The sequence below is a fragment of the Oryzias latipes genome, chromosome 9, assembly GCF_002234675.1.
Source record: "Oryzias latipes chromosome 9, ASM223467v1".
Lineage (NCBI taxonomy): Eukaryota > Metazoa > Chordata > Actinopteri > Beloniformes > Adrianichthyidae > Oryzias > Oryzias latipes.
In genome coordinates, this window is record NC_019867.2 from 5,180,523 (window position 1) to 5,204,159 (window position 23,637).

Below are 23,637 nucleotides of genomic sequence, written 5' to 3' on the forward strand. Positions count from 1 at the left end.
CAACTCCTGTGTTTTCTTTGAGCAAGAATCCTGTCCAATAAGCAAAAATTTCAACCCGCAACCTTTGGCAACATCCCCGAAGTGTTTCGTGCCACCTCCCCCAGCGACTCCTTCCTGGTGCTACACTCACTGAAGCCAGTCTGCGCCGATTAAAGGCTCTGAAGGATGTCAGGAATCCAAAACCCCGGAGCCGCTGCACCCTCCGCCGCAGCGACAGCGGGGAGGATTTCAGCACCCCGACAAAGGGGACAGCTCCCCGGGAATCACAGCGGAGCGCGCGCGCGGACGGGGAGACTCACCTCCAACAGCGCAGAGAGAGGTGTAAACCAGCAGGAGCAGCCCCGCGGGGCAGCAGCCCGAGCCCAGGCGCCCCGGCCGCCGCATCGTTCCGAGCAGAGCGTTCCGTCAGGGGCTGGAGCCCGGCCGTAGCTTGCAGTGTCTGCGCCGCTCTACATTTTTTCACATATTTGCCAACGACCAGCTGTTTGGCCATGACGTCACCCAGACGACGACGGGACAGCGCCTCCTCTCCGGCTTTGATTTGACAGACTCAATATGTCGGCGGCTTTCATTGGAGCTCCCGCGCTGTCAGTCGAGCGTCGGTGCGCGCGCAGGATGCAGCACGAAGCCCCGTCACTCCGCGTCCGGTGCGCCGCGCCGAGGCTGCAGATGCCCCCGGAGGCAGCGGCCTCCTTCCCCCGGGAGCCGGGACAGGCGGGCGGCGGAATCAGACGTCCTCGTCCCGCCGGAAATCACGGAGAAACTCCAAAGTCAGAACAGGAAAAGTCCCACTTGGATCTTCAAAAAAGGTGTTTCTTAAGATTGACCTATTTTACAAGAACTGCTGGAATCAACGGCAACATTAGAAAATATACTTTCAGAATATCTTAATTTAATTTAGGAATTCATAGGGATTAAGGGGTTTCAGCGCAAATCCAAAATTAATAAGATTATAGTGATAATTTCAATGGTTAAACAAGTTTTTCCTCAATAAAAGACAGGTCAGAATAACATGGGCTGTAATTATTCATCTAGTCTCCAGTAAGTGATTCCAAATGAAAAAAAAAAAAAAAAAGAAATCAATCAGTATTTGTATGAACCCATGACAGATGACCCTCCTTGTACAGTTGCACATTCTGTTCTGAGTCATAACTGATTTGTCAAAGAGGGAATGAACTCCTGGATCCTCTAATGTGCCATGAATGGAGCATTTAACTGAACCATTGCAGCTGTATGGAAAAAAAAAACTGTGATGTAATTGGAGTTTCTTTAGAAATGCATGTGTTTTCACGAGATTTGACTTAGTTGCCAAGAAGACAAAAGCCTCACAGTAGGGATTCATCAGAAGTATTCATGCCGGATCGGTTTGTGTCAACGATGTCACATGCTTCACAGTTAGGTGGACTTAGTTTAGGCTGTTTTTGAACAAGGGAAAATCAAATGAAAACATCTATCTGCTAGTGGAGGAGAGTGATCCACAACTAAAGTTGGAAACCAAGACTTGTAGACATTTTCCTTTAAATTAGAAAATCAATCAGCCTGTAAAAACACAAGGAAGAGTAAAAGAGATATTTTATTTCAATTATCTTGAAGTAGAATTATTAGACAAAGCATTTGCTGCTCCTGAAACTTCTGCGGTTTTTGTGGGAAACAAATTCAACACTTTGTCTTGTTTAATGTGTAAAAATGAATGCGATATAGTAACTTACTGTCTTTATATAGTAAGACAGAGTAGAAATTAATACAAATTTTCTTCGACACACTTCTCTTTTGAGCACTTTATCCTTTTCTGTTTATTATTTTTATGTAACCCTGTTATTTTGTGTTTGAACTTAAAAGGAAATCAATTAGTCAACCAAAAGCATTATCTGAAACCAAATAATTCCTAATTTTTCTGGTCGAAAACTGGTAGTTAGGACTTACAAAATTAGAAAAGAAATGCAAGGAATTGGTTTGCTTTGAGAAGAAGCAAAAGCTCTAACGCACACAGTAAATGTTTGAAGAGTAAACTAGGTTTTTTTTTTTTATATATAAAGTGTCTGCAGAGGTGCTTCTCTTCTGGAACTAAGAGAATTTAACAAAAACAAAACCTCCTACATAAAATCAGATAGTTTTTTTTACTATATTATGTACTTTCATTGAAGTCCTTCAGACTCCAACAGACTCTCTCATGTGGAATTTGGTTTTTGTTCTGTTTTGGCCTAATTTCTGGCAAAACTTTTCACAAGGCTTTTATTTTGGTAAGGTAATTTGTTACCTCAGCTTTTAAATTCAAAAACAAGATGTCAAAGAGCAGAAAAAATCGTTTTAAATAAACAGGTGCTCCATTTTGGCCACATTTTCCTGGTGGATGTGTCTCATTAAACGTGAATCTAGGAAGCATCTTGTCTTTTTTTTTTAAAGTTCGGTTCCTTCACTACAATTTAAAATAAAATAAAAAAGCAGAATGTCTGTGTTTGGTGTTGCTCTCATAGGGGCATCTGGTGCACGAGGATGCAGGCATTTCCAGCAGAGCTGTTTTGGTTGGAGATGTGTGGGCGGCGCAAAAACACACCACACATCCTCGGTGCAGATCATGCCCCGAGTTATTTCTGCTCTCCCTGAGGTGAGCCTCTGCTGCACAGCCTCGCTGTCATTCACACAGGAGCATGAAGGGCTTCCAGCTAAGCACTTTAAGCAGTTGGCTTCAGACAAACATGTAAATCCTCAGCTGCATCACATCTCTGCCCCCCGGGGGTCCAGAGGAGTGCAGATGAAGCTGGTCATCAGGGTGAAAGTCTACGCAAAGATGTGAGAAGAGGTTTTTTTTTATTTTTAGGAAATGTGGTAAACCTGAAGGAGGATGAGAGGGCAGCTGATGACTCAGTGGCAGAGCTCTGTCACACACCATGAAATTACAGGTCTAATTCAAGTGTTTTAAAAAAAGAAAAAAAAAAAGGTTTGTATAGCTGTAGATATGAAGAGGAAACAGCGGATCGGATCAGAATGACAGAACTGCTACCAGCATCTGAGCACACGGAGCACAGGCTTTTATTTTTGACTAAACACTGCCCTCTAATGAAAAAAAAACACTATTAGACTCACAGACTTAAAACAAAAAGTTCAGTTTACAGCTTGTAATAAATATGCAAAAGTAAACCGATTTAGGAGACAGACAGATAAGGCACAGCTTTAATAGTGGAAATGTCCAACGACCAAATCCTCCGGTTTTCATGGTTTAGAGATTGATCTTCTTATTCCTCCAAGGTTTGCTCAACTGAACCTCAAATCAAACTACAAAGATGGATAGAAACACAGTAGAGTTGTACACCTGAACAAAAAGCTACATCCTGAAAACTCCAAAGTGAGTCTTCTTGGTGGGAGCGTTGAGCGCGGCGCTGAGGCTCAGGCCTAAAACCAGGCGGGTGTCGGCTGGATCGATGATGCCGTCGTCCCACAGCCTGCGGGAACCACAAAGAGCTTCAGCTCCAACACAAATGCAGCAGTTTCCATTCCACAGGGGAATAACCCGTCAGGTCATTTGTGTTCAATTTAAACACATATTCATTCATGAAAAAGGTCTGAACATGAAGGTGTATTTGAGAAAAAAGGTCATTCATGTGTAAAGAAAAAAAAGTTAGAGGATAAATTAGAATGCAATAATTCATTAATTGAAGTCAATAAATTATAAAGTGAATTTATTTCCAGCTATGAGAAAATGAATGTGACTCACGATTTTGCTTTAATGTCGATGCTAAATTTAGGCCAGTTTGCAGCCAAATGGGTTTGATGCATATTTGCATCAACAGTTAGGACTCTAAAACATTTAATTTAAAAAAAAGAAACATTTTACGAGAACATTACTATATTTGGCCTGTTAGCATATTCCTCATATTGAATGTTATAAAACTAAAAAACAAATGATAGAACAGTAAAATATGTAAAGTCTTTTTTAATTAAGTACAGTTTGCTGTATGAGATGATTTAAAATGTGTCAAATATAGTTAAAATGCAAGTTCCAACCAACTGGTTCCATCATTTATTGTCTTTTTTACTATAGTTTTCTTTCTTTCTGTCTTTTTCACTATTATCTGGTTTATTTGTATCTTAGTTCTTCTTTTCTAAAAATCTTTATCATTTTTTCCCCCAAATTCCTCTTTTTAATTTCAAACCACAGTTTTCATTTAATGCTAACACTATAAAATTGATTTTTATAGTTTAGCTGGAATTTTCAGCCATCCCACCACAAGATATTACTTGAAGTACTTTGAAGTATAGAAGTACTGTGGATTTATTTTACATTTTTAAAGTCCTGCAAATGCATTTTCAAACATGATGACCTATCAGAGGGAAAGTTTGCTGATTCAACACAACTTTGTCTTTGACACTGATCACATCTGTCAAAGTAAGAAGCAACCCAGCGTCTGCGGATCCGGCTGCTGACAGGAGCTAAAACTATGTGACCCCAGAGAGACCTTTGCACAGAGAAGACACTAAAGGTCGACTCAATCACCTGCACACTAAAACTATGCAAAGGTTTATGGCAGGAATACAATTTCCTAAACCTCATTAAATATTGTTTTGAATTTTTAGGATGAGCTCTGGGAAATTAATTTGATTTAATTTACCGACAACGAACGAACGGCTATAATCAGTCAAAAACACTGCAATTTTAGTTTTCCTCGTGCTGGAGTTTATGTCTGCAGCTGACAGCTGCAACGGCATCCCAGAGTGAGGGGGTTTGTGTGACAGCATGAGTCAGACATCGTGTCTGAGGAAGCAGACACAGCAGACCTGGATTTCTGGGATGTTCTCAGAGGAGGCAACAGTTTCTGAACCCATGTACCGGAATGCTGCAAGATAAACTTCTGTTCTTGTGGCATTTTTCTCATGATGGAGGACATATATCAACAAAAATCAAGCCTTGAATTGCTTTTATGTGTATTCGAATCGTTGGGAATCAGGAGCAGAGACAAAAAACGCCGTTTGACAGAGAGCTTATGTGTGACGTCGAAAATAGACCGGGTGTGGCACAAACTCTCTGCTCTGCTCCATTCTGATGCATTCGTCTTTGTTTTCCTGAGCTGGCATCTGGCTCAAAACTGTACGAGCAGATAGTTCCACTTCTGCTCGCCATCTTTGTTGCACCTGTCCTGTTAGATTGGGGGTGTGAAGGGCTGTAAGCTAGCGAGAGAGCGTGTAAACAGAGAGCTCTCAGCAACAGGGAGGTGAAAGAGAGCAGGATTGCTCACACATATGTCCTAGAAAGCCACACAGGTCTTTGGATTTTGGCTGAAACTGGTGAATCATAATTAAAAGACCACCATGAACGCTTTGAAAATCAAAAGATGATCGGAGTGGGACTTCAAAGTATTCTGAAGAAGTTGTAGTAGAACACAAAGAGTCCTTAAAGCAGTGCAGTGGTCCTGGCAAAAAGGTGATTTCCATTTCTCACTTCAGTTTCATAATAAACTTCATAATAATTGCATTTTGCAATGCCTTCCAGAAATGTTTGGAATGCAGAAGCCTTTTCTCCACGTATGATCTTTGTAACAACCCAGTCATCTTAATATGTGCTCTGCTCACAGACATAATGATCACATGAAAATCCAATAAACACAAACCAGCAGGCCGTCTAATGGAGACCAAATACACTTCAGCTGCGCTGCAGCGTCTCTTACCACGCTGAGATTCTGGCTTATTGTTTCTCCGTTCTGCTGCAGCATCACAGGAAGACCGGTGGAGGATGTCAGAGTAAATAAGGGAACGAGAATGATTTGTTCCTGCCTTACGTAGTCGACTCTCTCTGAGTAACACCAAGATTTAGTGCCTGAAGATGCGACCCAAACGAATCTCACCTGGCACTGGAGAAGTATGGACTTCCCTCTTCTTCGAACCGCCGCACGATCGGCTCCTTCATGGCAGCCTCTTGTTCCGCTGTGAACTATGAATAATTGGAAGAAAGGAATAAGGCCAGAAAGCTTTAATGGTGGCCTGAATTATTAAAGATGTGAAGCAGAGAAAACACAGTCGCTTCGTTTGTCGTGAAGAGCAGATTTTTGGAAAAAAAAAATGGAAAAAAACAGGGAAGTCACTGAAACTTCTGTCCAGGCAATTGTCTCAAATGATAAAGATACTCATTATTTACCAAACCAAAAAAGTTGTATGAATGTTAAAAAAAATGCTATAAAAGGTTTACAAACACTTCCATTTTTGAGGAATTTTATTATTGTGCTGGCGCATTTTTATAGTGCCTGATGAAGATCATCTTGCTGTGTGGCAAATTATACAATTATTTTCCAGTGTTGCTTCTTAGTCATCCCAGTGTTACAGATCACTGAAACTCAGAGAGAAAATGCAGACAACAAAATCAAGGCTTTTCTCCGCACAAACAATATTTTCACCCTCCTGTTGATTGAATCGGGTCTGCTTTCACAGAACGTCTCCATCTGAATGCTTTCGGAGTGATTGACTGGATGCTTGTTGAAGTTTCAAATGTATGTTTTCAAGAGTTTCCAGAGGGAAAAACTGGCAGCTCTGACATGAATTCAAAAGTATTTCAACTGATATTTGAATATGATGTAAATATGACCACTTAATGACACATTTGAATGCAAATATAACAATGGTCCGTTCTTATTTTTGAAGAGGTCTTAACCTTTTCTAGTCGGTTTCTGTCTATTATAGTAATTTTAGGAAATCACAAAAGTCTTGAAAAGCAAAACTTTGACCACTCTTTCTTCCTCTCACTTATCTTTTTTGCCCAAGTTGCTGATCTCCAACCTCCAGAACTGACAGATTTCCTTCCAAAAAGTAATTTCAACCGCTCATGTCTTTGAATAAAATAAAACCACAGAGTCCGTATGCATGTAATGTCATGCTTTCTAAGATTTTTTTGCCTTTGACTCATTTCTTCCTTCCAAAGTGGATTTCTGCTAATCAGCAGTGGATGCAGTTTATTTTTTTATTTTACAGAAAACCTCTGAACAATAGTAGAGTTTGCCATCAAGCTGAAGTCTTTAAAAGTGGATCAACTGCAGGGACGTAAACAGAGTCTGTAAGTGTTATAGCTGTTTGCTACAAAGCAATAAACTATAGAAATTATTTTTTCTATTGTTGTTTTTTTAACAATTTACTGTGCTACTGTGAAATTATTTCTCCTAAAGTTACTTAGTATTTGTTTATCATTCTGAACATGATTCTTATATTTTATTTTTGTGTCCAAAAATAGTTAAAAATCAGACTGAACCCAGCGTTACTGAGTTACTGTGTAATGAAGTGGGTCTTCAGACGTTTCCCTGATGGTTTTCAACTTAAAACGCCTCCTTAGAAACAATCATCTCCAGAAGCTCCAGACCAGAACCAGGCTTCTTTCACAGCTTCTTCCGCCTCTTTAGGTCGCTTGACTGACGCTGCTGCTCTGCTATCAGAATGCAGATGTAATTTGGACATATGCTGACTATTTTCTTTTTTTTTTTTTTTTTTTAAATAAACAGCAATTATCACGTCACCCATTTGCAAAAGTAAAAACCTAATAAATACAAACAATACAAAAGGCTATCTATTAAAATACTGTGTTCTGAGGATAAAAACCTAAATGATTTATAAAAAGTGCATTTAAAAATATTAAATTCACATCATATCACTGACTTGTGAGATTCATGTCTCTTCTCTTATTCTGTGGTGCTGCTACTACAACTAAATTTCTTAGGGCCAATCTGTCAGACCCAATGCATTGTTGTCCCCCATTCGCCAGTATAGATGAGCATTGATGTACTGTGGTTTGATGCAGAGACTTCTGGGAAATGGGGTTTTACACATTAACGCACTTTCTGAAAACCACAAACCTTTCCTTTATCTTGTTCACAACACACTAACTAAAATAAATAGCATATTTACATAAACATATAACATATTTTCAGAACGATAGTCCTGAAACTGCATGATAGGGTATTTTTTAAATAAAGACTAGAATGTATATCAGTGACTTAATATAAGAGACTTGTTTAACTTTAACGTTTAACTTTGAAAAACGGCTGATAAATGAGTCTAGAAAATGAAAAGACCATCCAGAGATAATATTCAGAACCTGAACTTTAATTAGATTTTTTCTTTTTTATGTTGGGTCTTTGTTCCCACGGTTAGAGTCTGTCTGCAGGGTCCTGATGTGACGAGTCATTCTGGAGGCGTTACTGCGCCCTTAATAAACCCATAACGGCGGAGCCCGGGCGCTTTTATGACAGACATTCAATCAGAGCAGGTCATCGCAGTCATCACTCAGCACTGATGCTGGTTCACCCCCGCCAAGCCAAACGCTTGCTAAAAGAAGGCTTTTTCATTATGTTTATGCTTAGGGCACAGTGTGGGCGGGCAGAGCGCCGTTAAGCGTTACCTCTTTTCCCTCGCGTGCCCTCTGATCTTTAGTGATGGTGGCCAGGACTGTTGCTGCCTGCTCGCCCCCCATCACTGAGATCCTGGAGTTTGGCCACATGTACAGGAAGCGAGGACTGAAAAACAAATACATTATTATTAACTTGGAATAAGGTTGAATCCCAACAATCTTTAATAGATATGACTTATTTATTTAACTGTCTTCTGGTCACTTATAGAGATAAAAACAACAGTTTTTTCTAAGGAACTCCTGTGTTGATTTAATAATCAACTTTTGTTCTCTGCTTTTGCCGTCTATGAAATGTTTGATTTTCGATCACAGATGAGTGGTTTGTGTTTTCTTGCTGAAAAACGCCCCCACGAGAGGAGGGGTTTCAGTCCGTCACCTGTAGTCTGAACCAACTGTAAAGTCAAATTCAAACCTGCTGAGAAAACAAGGACACATTTACTAAAAAGGAGCAGATTCTTTTTTCTAAGTTTGCCTCCAGTTGATTCAGTTTTACATTAAATCATAACAAAAACACAATCATGTTTTGGATTCTTGCCATTGACTGTAAAGATGCAACACTCTCATAAGGGGGGGGGGGGGGGGGGGGGGGTCAGCTATTTTTAGCATTACGTTAGCATAGCAACATAGCATCAGTGTCTAACAACAGAGCTGTTTCCAAATCAATACTTTTTTTAAACTTTCTGTAGCTGCTGTAAGTCCAACAGCTTTATTGTCCAGTTGTTTAAATCCTCACGTTTCGCTGCTTCGTCGGATTAAACTGAAGCTACACGGAGAAAACTAGCAGAAGTTAGGAAAAAGCTCCCCTTTGCTAGTTTGCTGCTGTTTTCACTTCTGCACTTTACCAGAGACTGGCGGACAGACTTCACTCCGATCAACAGAAGTGCAAGAAAGCTGGGAAAATAAAATCTCAGTTTTTCCAAAAACAAATAGTCTAAAACAACAAATTTAAATGAATCGCCCTGCTTCATACCTGTATGCTCTTCCACACATGCCATAGTTGCCGGCTCCATATGAGCCTCCAATGATGACTGTGATTTTGGGCACATTTGCACAGGCAACGGCGGTAACCATCTTGGCTCCATCTTTGGCGATCCCTCCAGCTTCATACTCCCTCCCAACCATAAAACCTGAAATGAAGAAGGACAAAATGACAGAAAAGAACAACAACAAAAATCTCATTTCTGAGATTGTGTTCTTTGGAACAATGAAGTTATGTTTTGTGTCATGTGATCATCTTAAAGTTAAACTCTGATGTTACTATTTAATTTTCTGTTTCCCAGCATTAGTTTGAAATCATGTGTTTAACCCTTGTGCTATCTTATGGGATCCAGATGACCCCTCCCTTACATTGATGCGTTATCCCTACCATGACAAAGGGGGATAAAGGTGGAGAGGATTTTATGTAATCTAAATCAAATCAAACTTTATTTATAAAGCACTTTTCATATAAAAGGTATAAAACAAAGTGCTTTACATTAACAAAACAAAATAGATAATATAAAAACAAGCATGAAAGCTAAAATAAACAAGCACAAAAATACAAAATTTAAAAATAGGGGCCCCCATCCCCGGAAACCTACTCAACCCCACCACTTCTTTCACACCTCCCACCCCCTGACTGATGGGGAAGGACAATAAGAAAAAGGATGAGCACAAAAACAAGATGTTGTAAACGCTAATAAATGGAACGTCCCTCTCTGTGAACAGCCGCATAACCAGCCAAATGCAGCATCACAGGCGGGGACCGCTCCACCACAGCCAAGCATCCATGGTGTCCATCCATGGACACCAGTGAAGATCAAAAATCATTAAAGAAAATAGGTTCAGCCTGCTGTCTTGTGGGGTCCAGATGACCCCACAAGACAGCACAAGGGTTATCAAACACCAAAAGGAAGAACTCGATGGTCCAGATAAAGAAGAAAAATGGACACCAACCTGTGATGTTCTGAAGGAAAACAAGTGGAATGTTACGTTGGCAGCATAATTCAATGAAATGCGTCCCCTGGAAAGAAAATCAATTATTCACAACGTGCGGAATATTCCAGACTTGGAAAAACTTGCCAAGAGGTAAAACCTGACAACGGGAACCTTCATTACAATGAAATAAAAAGCGGGTGATTTACAGGCGTGCAGATTGAACTGCGTTGGCACAGAGCTGCCGGAGGTGAGGTCCATCATGTCTATGTTGTTTCAGAGTTTGACATTTTAGTAGCAGCTGCAAAAATGCTTCAAGTTATTTTTATTTTGTATTTCTCTTGGTCTTTTGCGTGAGAACATGAAGACAAAATAGTGACAGAAGATGTATTTCCATCCCCTAATGTTTACATACATTTAAGTATTGTTTGAAACTGTGAAATGACCGAAAGGTTACTACGGTAATCACTTGTTACTAAAAACTTTTTTTAATTCTAAATTTATGGCATTTTGTTTACTTATTTGTACTGTCATGACAGCGATGGTGCCGTCAGTTTACCTCGTTGTTTCATCTTCAAAAGTGCAGAAAAAAATGTGACACTGAATTAGAAACAGCACATTGTAATTTCTGCATCTATTATTAAAGTATTTATTCGTAATACAGTGAGAATTAGTAGATCTGGTTAGAATGTTGATTTACGGTATGCGCCCCTAAATTTTCTGGTTGTGCCCCTAAAATTTTCAGTTGGGGGCCACAGTGCTCCTAGTGAAAAAAGTTAGTCTGGAGCCCTGAATTAGCTAAAGGACAAAAAGGATTACATGTGCTACGACATGCATTTGGTTCCGCTTATTGGTTAGAATACAATGAAAGTTCATGTTTTTGAATAGTTTTTTTCTTGGTAATACCAAACTGCTGCAGTCTACTCTTCCTCCGAATCCATTGCTTTGGAGGCTACATTGCACCTGGATGCCAGCAAGGATTTATGAGCAAATAAAATAAAGTTTTTGAACGGTAATTAAAGGGACTTAACTTCCTGGTTCCAATCAGAACATTTTGAATTAGGTGAAGATTTATGAAAGTCTTTTTTTTTCCAGCTCTGTTAAAAGTCGATAACGGTAAGAATTCCCTGCAGTAACAAAAAGCTTCAATGAGTTTGATAAATGTTTGATGAGAAAGGGATTTTATGAGATGATGAAAATTTAGGATCTTTACCTGATATTATGTTGATTTATCACGAAGATGTGCTGCAGCACACAGATGTGCTCTTTGTGTGTGACATCATCACACAGACATTTGGGAAGAATATATGAATAACTGCACTTCTGCTTAAAATTACCGCTACGACAATATGTCAATTTATTATGTTTAGATCGATTTTAGCATTAACCTGTTGTATTACAATATATATATATATATATATATATATATATATATATATATATATATATATATGTGTGTGTGCGTGTTTATGATTTTCATTAGGCCCTTTTCCTTTTTTGGTCATTTGAGAATTACACGATTGACAGGTATTTTACGTAGTTCATACGTAATTATTACGTAAATCTTATGCAATTGTGCAACATTTATGCGAGATGGATACGACAATTTGTGACTGACAGACCTCACGGATGTAAAACTTTTATATTGCGTATAAAGTGCACATTTCACGCTAAAATTACGTAGTTGATGCACGAATCACCAATAAATTGCATTTCAACAATCATGCACGGTTCATGTTTTCCGTTGATTTACGTGTTCTTTGCGTGGTTTCTCCGTACTTTTTCTGTGGTTTTAACGTGACATATTCATGATACATCTGTGAAAATTACACATAAAGTCCACGAATTTTCTCCCTTTTTCCATGAATATTCACGTATGAACTATTTTCATCCATGCAATATGCGCAAAATGTACGTAGTGGCTGTGTGACATGGCCTTTAGTTTGGAGGAAACTCATTACAACAATAAAAAGCCACTTCAAATTCAACCTTTACTGTCGGTTTAAGTTCTTAAACTGAAAAAGAAGGAAAAGAAAACTTTATTTTAAAAACCAATATAAACGACCTGAAGATAAAATTGTTATTTTTCTTTTCTGACGCCAAAATAAACCTGATTAAATGACTTAACAGAAAAACAAAGCAGAAAAAAAAGATGAAATAATACAGTAACTTAATTAACTTGGGTGCCAAAGTTACCAGGGGCCGGTAAATAACAAGCAGCTTTAAAACATCTTCTGTCTGAATTTCCTCTTTTTGCAGTAGAGCAAACACCTTAACATAAGCTTTAAAACAGCTCTTATAAAGGGAGCCGTGCTCGTCTCAAAAAGCCTGCTAAACTGCAGGTGCGGCATTGAATTTCCTTGAATATGCTCCATTAAAGTCTCCTCCACTTTGGTGCCTGGGTGATAGTTTTCTGACAGCATTTACTGGTAATTAAACACGAATTACTTGCAAAAGCCCAAGCTTATAGTGTCATGTGAAAACCTCACAGAGAAAGGATGGCGGGAAGATATTTTCTCCCCCCCAAGTTAAGCTTATAATCAAAATCCGAGCCTGTTTCTGAAAACGTAAGTCTCTAATCACAAATTCCGCTCTTCATCTTCAATAAGCCTGTGCAAAGTTCACATCTACTTACGGCAAATTGCTTTGCAAATTAAGTGAATTATAGAGACAGAAAACTGGGATTGCTCCTTACCCGTGGTTGCTAAATGTGATGTTATTATAATTAAACTAATCAGAGTACTTCTGAGGTGTTGCAGACGAGTCTGTGAGAAGTTGCAGCACAAACATCAAGGCAGCCGAAGCTCCTGCTTTTATTTAGTGATGAAGACAGCAAATCGTTCCTGGTGTTCACGGCTTCAGAACTGTGTTCGAAATCTTCACAGACTGTTAGAATATTTACTCTTTAATGACAGACTCCGCTTTAAATAGCAAACTGGGAGCGCATTGATTTCTAGTGTACAAAACCTTTAGCTTTGAGTCGAAAGAATAAATACCTTTTTCGCAGACTCTGAAAACAAAACTCCGTTGTTACCGATGATCCCCACAGGGTAGCCAAATATTCTTGAAAATCCTGCGTGTTTTACAGGAAAAGAAAGACAACCAATCACTATTTAGAAAAAAGAAAACTACAGAAAATACATTTCAGAGAAATCAGCCGTCCACGTACCTGTGATAAGCGTGTCTCCATAAAAAGCCTTGAACTCATCGAATTTACTGCCGTCGACAATTCTGGCGATCACCTGAAATCCAACAAAGACTTTCTTTGAACGTTTTAATGCATGGTGGTTTAAACAACAAAAATAAACCTGTTTCTGCCTAAACGTACAGCCGATGGTGCTGCCTGTGCACACACTCCAGCATGTCTCAACCGGACGGCAATTCTCACATCAACAATCAAAAGGAAGAAAAATGACTGACACCAGCAGCCATTATTGACTCAAAGTCGGACATGTGGAACTCCCTTTGAGAGCCTTCTGATGCTTCAGCATTTCCCTATAAATCCAGGGCAAACCACTGAGTCAAAAGAAGGTTCATTTTTCCAATAATAGTTGAGCTATGAGGAGAAAATCAATCAACAATGTCACCTCACACTCATTCGAACATTTTCATCACGTCAGAGAAACATCAGAAACATTTAAAGACCCAAACCGATGCTTTTGAGGATCTTAACATGTTTTTGGGGGATTTTTTGGATGATAGGTATAAAGGAAATTAAGCTCAAATCTGCCTGAGTATTTCTTTATTAAAATCGTTGAGAATCAAGAGCAGACAAGGTTGGGGGTGTGAGGGGGCTGTAAGCTAGCAGGACAGCGTGTTAACAGAGAGCTCTCAGCAACGGGGCGGGGTTGTTTGGGCCAACGGTCCCGCCCACAACTTAAAGGCAAATTTCTAATGAACTATGCAGAAAATATGTCCTGGAAAATTACAGAATTTTCTATTTTGGCTTAAACAAAACAGCATAATCATAACTAAAAGAACACTGGTAACGCTTTGAAAATAGATCAGAAAATGATCGGAGTGGAATTTTAAAATGAAGCTACAAACAAATGTGCAGCAAAAGTACCTCTCTGACGTCAAAGTTACGCTTCAAGTTATCCCCCACAATGCCGTAGAGCTCATCGGCAGGGTAAAGAGGGGCTTCTGTGGGCTCCACTGTCACCTGAAACCCCAAAGATTCAGAGGTAACTGACTGTGCACTCTAACGGGAAGGTGGTGATCAGTGAAGTACCTGCACATCCTTCTTGTAGTTGAGGCTTCGTACGGCCTTTCTTGCTAAATGAAGAGCGTGGTTATCGTCTAAGGCATAATGGTCCGTCACTCCAGATTTCCTGTAAAAGTCCATATCTGTTGATTGTTTCAGTTTTACACAAAGAGGTGATTAGTTTTGAATTAGAATAATTACAATCCTGCACAAATTTGGTGTCTTAGAAAAGTGAAATATTACTTAGGATCAAATTAAAAAAAGCTAAGACAAACATTTTAAAGTTTTACAGGAATTTTGAACAAACAACGGATGAAAGAGACAAAAATCTCCACAAAAATATATATTTTTTTACAATATTCAGATTATATTAACCCTAAAAAAAATTATGAAGTAGTTATTATGGACTCAAGTAGAAAATAAGCATTTGGGGAAAACAAAAGTTCCCCTGAATACTTTGAAATGTACCCAGTTGTCAATGTCAGAGGTTAAAGGTTTCATACTATTTTGGTCCATTCTTCCATGCAGATCTTCTCAAGAGTTGTGATGCTTTGGGGCTGTTGATAGCCAACATGGACTTTAAACTCCCTCCACAGATTCTCAATTAGACTTCTCTCCAAAGGCTAGCAGACCTCTCCAGAACCTTGAAATGCTTTTTTACATAGCTAACCCTTTGCTGCTTCATTTTGACTGTGATCCCAGCTCTCTTCAGGTCATTGACCAGTTTCCCTGTGTAGTTCTGGGCGGTTTCCTCACCCTTCTCAAGATCATTTGTTCCCCTCCCGGTGAGAACTACTTTTATGGAGCTCCGGGTGAACGGAAATGGTCAGGGATCTATTATTTCTTCCATTTTCTAGTAATCGTTCTCCAACAGTTGATCTCTCCTCTCTAAGCTGTTTGCTTGTTCTAGACTTGTTCATTTCAGTCATATTTCAGGTCTACAAGGTTGCTCCTGGTGTCCTCTGACAGCTCTTTGGGTTTGGTCACGGTGGAGAGGTTGCAGTCTGACTGAGGATGTGGACAGGCATCTTTTATACATATAACTTAATCAAACAGGGGATATTAATACAGGTAACCAGTGGAGGATAGAAGAGTTTCTTAAAGAAGTAGTAACAGGTCAGTGAGGAACAGAATTCTTGGTTGTTTGTAGAAGATACACAGTTTTTCTATTATATGAATAGTTTGTGTAAGAATCATAACATTTAATTTCCTGTTTTGTTTTGTTTTTACATTCTGTCTAACAGTTGAAGTGTTTCTATAATAAACGGTCCAGACTCGACTCATCTTTTTAAGTGAAACATCTTGCAAAATCAGAGACTGACAAAAACATTTTTCTTTACCAACTGAATATAAATAAATCAAGGCTTAAATTAAACATTTCTCTCTTGGCAGAATTTCATATACATGCCTTTGAATATTATTTTTAAAATAAAACAAGCCAGGTAAAAAGCTGCTGGAGAAAGCATCTTGTAAAATCACAGTCATGAGCTTCCAGTCTTCATTTTCCTGGAAGCAGCCAGAAAAGAAATGTTGTAAGTTAAAGGAGGTGAGGTAAAATCTGTCTGGATTTATATTATATAACTGAATGAGTAAAAAGATTGATATGAAAACAGAAAGGAGCACCTATAACTAAATACATCAGTACATAAATCAGTTGATATAGTTGAACTAGAAGAAAAGATGAAACCCTAAATCCCCAAAATGTGGACTTGTAAAGGAATATCTGGCCCATAAGTGCTCCTAAATGTAATCATATGAATTCATGATAAATAACATCCTATTTATTTAATTGAAAGTGAAGAAAAACTACAGAAGCAGTGACTGGATCCAACATGACTCAGCATCTGAGGAGCCACCTTTGACAGCAGTAAGTGCAAATCATTTTCTGAATAAGTTCCTTTACAACCCACTGAAGGAATTCTGGCCTGGGAGAAAAGAGCAGTTCCATTCCGACTTCACTGCCTCACCGCTCAATCTATTTGAATGGAAGTGGCATCGTGATCAGAGAAACGGAGCTGTGGCTCTGACGCTTTGATATCCTGCGCCACGTAGACAAAAATGACAAAAGCTCGATAAAAAACTGGAGCCTCATCTATGGTTTAAGGATTTTAAGGCTAATTTCAGACACAAACGACTCAGATTGGATGATCATACTTGCAGTGGAGATCAGCACCACCAAGATCTTCTGCTGAAACTTCTTCTCCAGTTGCAGCTTTGACCTGCAGACAAGAGAATCACTGACAGATGGAAACAAACAGTCCTTCATCACTTAACTCCACTCGGAAGGGGCTTTTGAAATAGATGATCGCGAAGCAATCAGGAGATGTCCTCACAGTGCCCGTCCCACCAATCTGAACTGCACCCTTTAGTACACACACCCTTTACCCCACAACAATAAACACTCCAACACGCACACACCACAATGGGACCTCGGACCTTCTGTCCCCTTGGAACCAACAGGTATGTTTGTAACAGTCGAGTGTTTGTACGGACAGGCCCCGCCTCTTTTAGATAACATTTACACCTGACAGTAATGTTTATAAAAGTTCAGCAGATTGTTACTTGTTGCCTTATGAATCTACTTCCCTTCTATAATCATCCTCTTATCCTCCTTTTCTTTTGTGGAGTGTGGAGTGTGACTGTTTGAGGTTGTGGACAGGTGTCTTTTATATGGATAATAAGTTCAAACAGGTGCCATCAATACAGGTAACCGGGAGGACGGAGGACGGAAGTTACAGGTATGTGAGAGCCAGAAATCTTGCTTGTTTGTCAGTGACCAAATACAGCGGTAGACAAAATTGTTGGTACCCCTCAGTTAAAGAAAGAAAGTCCACAACGCTCACTGAAATGACTTGAAACGTTAAAAAGTAACAATAAATTAAAATTTAGTGAAAATTAAATAATCAAAAGCAGCCATTACTTTTGAGTTGTTGATTAACAGAATTAAAAAAAACAAACTAATGAAATAGGGCTGGACAAAAATGATGGTACCTCCATAAAAGTCCAGGGGGTCATGATGAACTCAGGTATGTCCTTTAATTGACATCACAACTGTTTTGAAACCCATAATCAGTCAGTCTGGCTATTTAAAGGGAGACAAATAGTCACGTTACTGTTTGGTGAAAAGGTGTGAACCACACTGATCATGGAAAACAGAAAGTGAAGCCAAAAACCCCCAAGAATGGCTAAGAGAAAAGCGTTGGACTATTCTGAAGTGGCCTTCTATGAGCCCAGATCTGAATCCCATTGAACATCTGTGGAAGGAGCTGAAACATGCTAATTTGGGGAGAAGACGCCCATCAAACCTGAGACAACTGGAGCAGTTTGCTCATGAGGAGTGGGCCAAAATACCTGTCGACAGTTGCAGAAGGCTCATTGACAAATACAGAAACTGTTTCATTGCAGTGATTGCCTCAAAAGGTTGTGCAATAAATATTAAGTTATGGGTACCATCATTTTTGTCCAGCCCTATTTCATTAATTCTATCAATAATTCTGTTAATCACCACTGTACTCGTTTTCCACCATAATTCATAAATTCTTTAAAAATTAGACAATGTGACTTACTGGGTTTTTATTCTCATTTTGTCTCTCATAGTTGATGCATACCTAGGATGAAAATTACAGGCCTCTCATCTTTTGGAGTGGCAGAACTTGCACAATTGGTGACTGACTGAATACTTTTTTTAAATTTTTTTTTTTTTTTTAAAAAAGGCAAATAACAGTAAATTTTCACAACTCCACTGAGTTAACTTCATTGTAGATGTCAGCAGATGCATTGTGGGAAAAACATGCTCCATCTTAGCTCTTTTCTGAGCTATAATAAAATCATAACAAACAAAAAAAAAATGCTACTTTAAAAATAAGACCTATGTGAAATGAAGCCTTCAGACTAATGCGTGCTTTATCAAACTCTCATCTTGCTTAAACAAACCGTCACATCCACTGACCAGAGGAGGTCCTCCGAGGAAGATGGTTCCTTGCTTCCGCACAATGATGCTCTCATCGGCCATGGCGGGAACGTACGCTCCTCCAGCGGTGCACGAGCCCATCACCACAGCAATCTCAAGGACGGAGGAAACAACTAGAGTTAGCTATAAACACACGCACTATTAAAGGACTCCTTTTATTCGCAGATTTGAAATAACAGCAGGGTAGTGGAATATTAAAAGCAGGGCAGTGTTCCTGTTATAAGGAAGTCTGCTAGAATCAGCATGTTGTTTGTCGTAAACGTGACAAAAAAAGCTTTGTGAAAATCACCTGTGCGATTGCCTCTGAAGACAGCCTGGCCTGGTTGTAGAAAATGCGACCGAAGTGATCTCTGTCTGGGAAGACATCAGCCTGTCTGGGTAGATTAGCTCCTCCAGAGTCCACTGAGAGACATCAAGACATCAGCAAATTGGTTATTATCAGCATTTGGCCCATGGCTGCCATAACAGACACTAATAAATCTACGCTCCTACATGAACTGCTGCCTGCTGCTCCCAAATGGAGCCTTCAAACTCATCAGAGGCTAATTTCAAAAACCCTAAAATACATTTTTATACAACTTGAAACCTAAATTTATATTTACTGTTCAGCCAATTACAGTTTTTTCCCCCTTTATACTCCTCTACTTCTCTTTTGCTGGAAAAAAATAGAAATAATCACCCAAATAAATGCAAGGTAGGTGGTTCTGCTGGGCTATTTCTTGGGCTCGAAGGTGCTTCTTTACCGTCACGGGGTAGTATGTTCCTCCTTTGACTGTGGCGTCATTTGCAACTACAACACATTCCACCCTTTAAAAAAAAAAAAGGAAGGAAACTTGGTTTAAGGAAGAAAATGTTGGTTTATCTTAACAGAATCAGGCAACAAATTCAAATGTTTCACCTTTGGAGATGCAAGTCAAGATGAAAACGTAAAATCAAACGGTTGAAATAACACACGGTCTAGTAGCTTTACATGGTAAGATCGTGAATGTGTGTCTTACCCTGAAACCCGTCCGATCCCAGTAATGATCCCGCCTGCTGGGACCTCTTCTTTTCCGTACAACTCATAAGCTGCAAACTGGGAGAACTCTAAAAAAGGAGTCCTGAAAGATAATCCCAGGTAAATCATTTTCTGCTTTCTATCATGTGCATATCTGACCTAAAGGTTTCAGTAATTCGTGCAAAATTTGAATGAAATCAACCATCAATGCTGATTCTGTCAAAGCAGGAAGGGCGTGTTCGTACCCTGGATCCAGGAGTCTGTCAATACGCTCTCGAGGTAAAAGTTTCCCCCGAGAAGTATGAAGTCTTCTGGCTTTTTCTCCCCCACCTGAGTATAAGAAGCAACAAGGTCAAGAATAAGACTGTTTAAAGGCCCACTCCAATGAAAATCCTGTTTTGGGTGTTTTTGTAAACGTGCATATATACAGAAATTAAGCTTAAAATTGAATTTCTGACTATTTCTTTTTTCAAATTGTTGTGAATCAGGAGCAGATGGAAAAAATGCCGTTGGGAAAAGTTCATATTTGTGACGTAGAAAATACGATGGGTGGGCCACGACCTCCCCGCTCAGAACTTTCAGCAACGGGGAGGGGAACGGGGGGTGGGGGTAGCTCCGTGCCAACTACTGCCACACTATAGAAACTGTATCCTCGAAAACGACACGTTTTTTGATTATGGATAAAAGCAGCACCATCATAATTATAAGGCCATTGGGAACGCTTTGATACTAGATCAAAAGATCAGCGGAGTGGGATTTTAAAGTGTCAAAACAGCAACCAATGGGGCGGTTCACTCCCACACAAACCAATGCTAAAGCAGTGTCACAAGCTGCCCCCTTCCCCAAAGCTTTAATTAAAGCTCCTGAAATGCCACCAGCTTTTTGAGTCCTGTCCCTCTGCCCCTTGGCAGTAGCAGAAGCATTGTGAGATATATCATCCCGCAGAGGCCAGGGCCCCCATCAGTAAGCATGGCGTCCTCAGTGGGAGTTGGACACTTGTCTGGCTACAGCCCCCCATGACGGCCTCAGTGGGAGCTCAAACTTGCTAAATACTCCAGACTCCACCCAGATAGCAGATTTTCAGGGACAGTTCACGGCAAAATAACAACCAAGTATTTTTACAGCAAAAGAATTTGAAATATTTTCTCCTAGAATAGTTTTACCTCTAACTTTTATAAAGAAAAACTGAATCTAATCTCTGAGGTTACCTGAGCTCTGACTGAAATGAAAACTGCAGGATGGATTTTCATCTTTCAAATGCTCACACTTACCCAATTTAATCTTCTCTGTCCGGCTTTTCAGTTCATCCACGAGCGCCTTCATCCGCTCATAATTCTCCTGAAAAAATTGAGGGTGGATTGACATTGCTTTGTTAATCCAAATTGTTTTTTTATATACTAGATTCGGCTGATTCTGTGTTAGTCAGAGCAAAAGGGGCCATTCTGAATAAAATAAAACAAACATTTCAGATACTTTGATCTGGGTTGCAGTTTCTCAAACCATAATGTGACAACTAATTATGCAGAAACATGAAACAAATTATGAGAGCTTCCGATGATGCATAAGCTGGTACTTAAAATCCAATTGCTTTCGTATGCAAATGTGATATAGGCCTATATCATTCCCTCATCGTTCAATAAAACAAGCTATAATATAAAAATTGATCAAAGTAGTAGTCAATTCTAATGCAATCTGCATCACGAGTAATGTAATGTAAAGGATTTAGCAATAAATCAAAGTAAGTGCGAAGTACAGTGTGTTTTATATTTATATTAAGCAGCAAGACAGTGTGACCACAGTGCCATCTACTGGTGTTTTGAAGTATTACAATGTTCTTTTTCTTGTAAATTAAAGAGAGTCCATATCTAACGTAAAATTGATTAACCATAATTATGAAGTATTTATTTGTGTCCAGACACAAAGATTATTATTTTTCTAATTTCAATGTATGTTTTATTTAGCACTTTGGCTAATTTAATGGCTAATAATTCAAATTCAATACTGATGTGCTTTATTTTCGTTGAGAACCTGTCAAAACTAATAATTAATGCTGGTTATTTAACACAAATAACATATTTTTCTTTTTCTTTTTTACATTAAAAGTATGACAATTCCAACACAACATAGAGGAATTTTGACCTCTGACATAACTTTTTTGTGGCTGAGCTCCGACATTAATTGTTAACTTTGAGCTTAGAAGCATGAATCTGCAAACATGTGTCTGACTGCTCGTCCGTCATAAGCGAGTTTTTCTTTTCTCGAACTAAATAAACGTTTGCAGCGACCTGATTTTCTGCATCACAGTCTGGCTAGCAGGCTAAGCTAATAGCAAACCTACCTGATAGTCAGAGGACTGCTTGTCGGGCTGAGAGCCGAGACGTGCGACTCTGTCGGCGTAGTACGTTCTTGTGCAGCCCATGGGGAGCCCACTATAGCGGAGCAGCCACGGCCGAATAGACTGCAGAAGCATTTTCCCTCTCGAAACAATAAAAACGTTTAATTTGCAACTGCTAGCTTGCTAGGTAGCCTAGCAGTTTTTTCTTCTATGGTTAGTGTTTCATATAGAAAATTGTTATGCTGCCCTCTGCTGGACATATACACGAACTTTCTGTTGACTGGTGCGCATCGAAAATTCAAGAGAAGTTTAATAATAATAAAAAGTACAATTTATAAACCACTCTTTACAAAAATACTGTCATTTGTGTCTTTAACAGATTTATTATATGATGGAGTATATAAAAAAGACATTCAAAAGGCAATAAAATTAAACGATTATGACAAAAAAGGTTTAAAAATATTTACCAAATTAAATGAAATAAAATTAAACACACAAATTAAAATTAAAGCCAAATCTGCCTCGGTCCCGTCGAGGCCTGATCAGAGCTCTTCTAGGGCCGGCGTTTGGGTGTGGGGGCCTGGGCTTGCTCCGGGGGGGGCCGGCGCTTTCTGGCTCCTCTCTCTCTCTGTGGGGGTGGTGGTGCTGGGCCTGGGGTGTCTGCGCCTCCGGGGGTGGGGCCCCGGGGCTGGGTGGGCCTGGCCCCCTTGCTGGGGGGGGGGGGGGACAGCTGTTTGACCACCGGGGGACAGTCTATCATCTGTCCCCAACTTACCCCCTTCCTCATATAACCTCATAATAGGGTGAGGGGGTGGGGGGCTTAGCCTGCGATGAGCCTTGGGGGGGGGGGGGGGGGTTACTAAGCAGTGGCCCCCCTCCTATGGTTGCTGTATGGAGTGGGCCCCCCCTCTTTCGGTTTTATTTGCACCTTAGACATGTAGGGCCCTTGGTAGGGGGGGTGCTTGGACATCACTGCCAGTAAGCAGCGGATGTCCTCCTAGCACCCTACCCGCCGATTTTAACCGCACCTTAGACATTTAGGGCCCCTTGGTGGGGAGGGTGGTGGGACGTCACTGTGAGTAATCAGGAGATGTCCCTTTAGTGCCCTACACGCCAATTTTAACCGCACCCCCCTTAGTACACACACCCCTCCCCCCTCAATATATACATCCCAACATAAACACACACACATGCACACACACACCCTTTCAAACACACATACACGCACACACATTTTGCAAGGAAGGTGGGACCTGGGTCCGTCTGTCCCCTGCCTCTTCCCTGGTGGGGGGTACGGGCCCCTTTGCAGCGGCGGCCGTGTCCCCGGGGTGCCGGCTTCCTGGGCCCGGCGGTGCTCTCTCCGCGCGGTAGGGGGGTTCACATTACATCTGAGCCGGGGGTGTCTGGTCCCTGGGGGGTGGGTTCTGGTCCTTGCTCCTGAGTGCTGGGCCCCGCCAAATTTCCAACTGTGGCCGAGCCTGGTCGGGCCATATTTACAACACCCCTTGTGGGCCCTCTTTTTTCCCCGGGGTTCCCCCCTCCTGGGCGGGGGCGGCGGGCCCCTGCCTCGCTCCTCCCTGGACCAACCGTGGGCCGGGCGGGTGGCTGCCTGGAGTGCGGAGCGGGTCTCCCTTGGGGGGTCCTGGCTCGTACCTGGGGTTGGGGCGGGGGGATGCCCGGAACTCCTGGGTGGTGGTGGGGTGCTCGTTTGGGGCTGTGGGCGTCCTTCTCCGGTGGGGCCCTGCGTTGGGTTCTCCCGGCGCGGCGGGGGGGCTGCTCTCCTGGTTGGGCTGGGGCGGCGCTCTCTTTCCCTCCGTGCGTCCCTGGCCTCTGGCTC

General features: G+C 40.6%; 2 protein-coding genes across 2 annotated transcripts in view; both read right to left on the reverse strand.

Annotated features, from left to right (window-relative positions):
- tmem8b (transmembrane protein 8B) overlaps positions 1–1,027 on the reverse strand; it is a 59,168-nt gene extending 58,141 nt beyond the window's left edge. The window contains exon 1 of the mRNA XM_023958927.1: positions 300–1,027. Within this exon, the coding sequence (XP_023814695.1) occupies positions 300–384 (85 nt within the window). The 5' untranslated portion in view covers positions 385–1,027. The remainder of the gene's footprint in view (positions 1–299) is intronic.
- A 1,762-nt stretch (positions 1,028–2,789) lies between these two features.
- Positions 2,790–22,039, reverse strand: mccc2 (methylcrotonoyl-CoA carboxylase 2). The gene is made up of 17 exons (XM_023958934.1): positions 21,804–22,039; positions 20,737–20,803; positions 19,711–19,795; positions 19,467–19,568; positions 19,148–19,275; positions 18,758–18,870; positions 18,448–18,561; positions 16,653–16,717; positions 14,526–14,625; positions 14,361–14,456; positions 13,464–13,536; positions 13,291–13,367; positions 10,316–10,382; positions 9,351–9,507; positions 8,372–8,486; positions 5,838–5,923; positions 2,790–3,440 (listed from the first exon to the last, which is right to left on the reverse strand). The coding sequence occupies exons 1-17, from the start codon at positions 21,933–21,935 to the stop codon at positions 3,323–3,325; spliced, it is 1,695 nt and encodes a 564-aa protein (XP_023814702.1). The 5' UTR covers positions 21,936–22,039; the 3' UTR covers positions 2,790–3,322.
- Between the last annotated feature and the right edge of the window lie 1,598 nt (positions 22,040–23,637).

Coding starts and splice junctions, on each gene's coding strand:
- mccc2 (XM_023958934.1), bottom strand. CDS start 21,935: ATGCTTCTGCAGTCTATTCGGCCGTGGCTGCTCCGCTATAGTGGGCTC. Junction 9,508..10,315: donor TTTCCTTCAGAACATCACAG/GTTGGTGTCCAT, acceptor TCTTCATTTCAG/GTTTTATGGTTGGGAGGGAG. Junction 5,924..8,371: donor GGGCACGCGAGGGAAAAGAG/GTAACGCTTAAC, acceptor AATTATTCATAG/TTCACAGCGGAACAAGAGGC.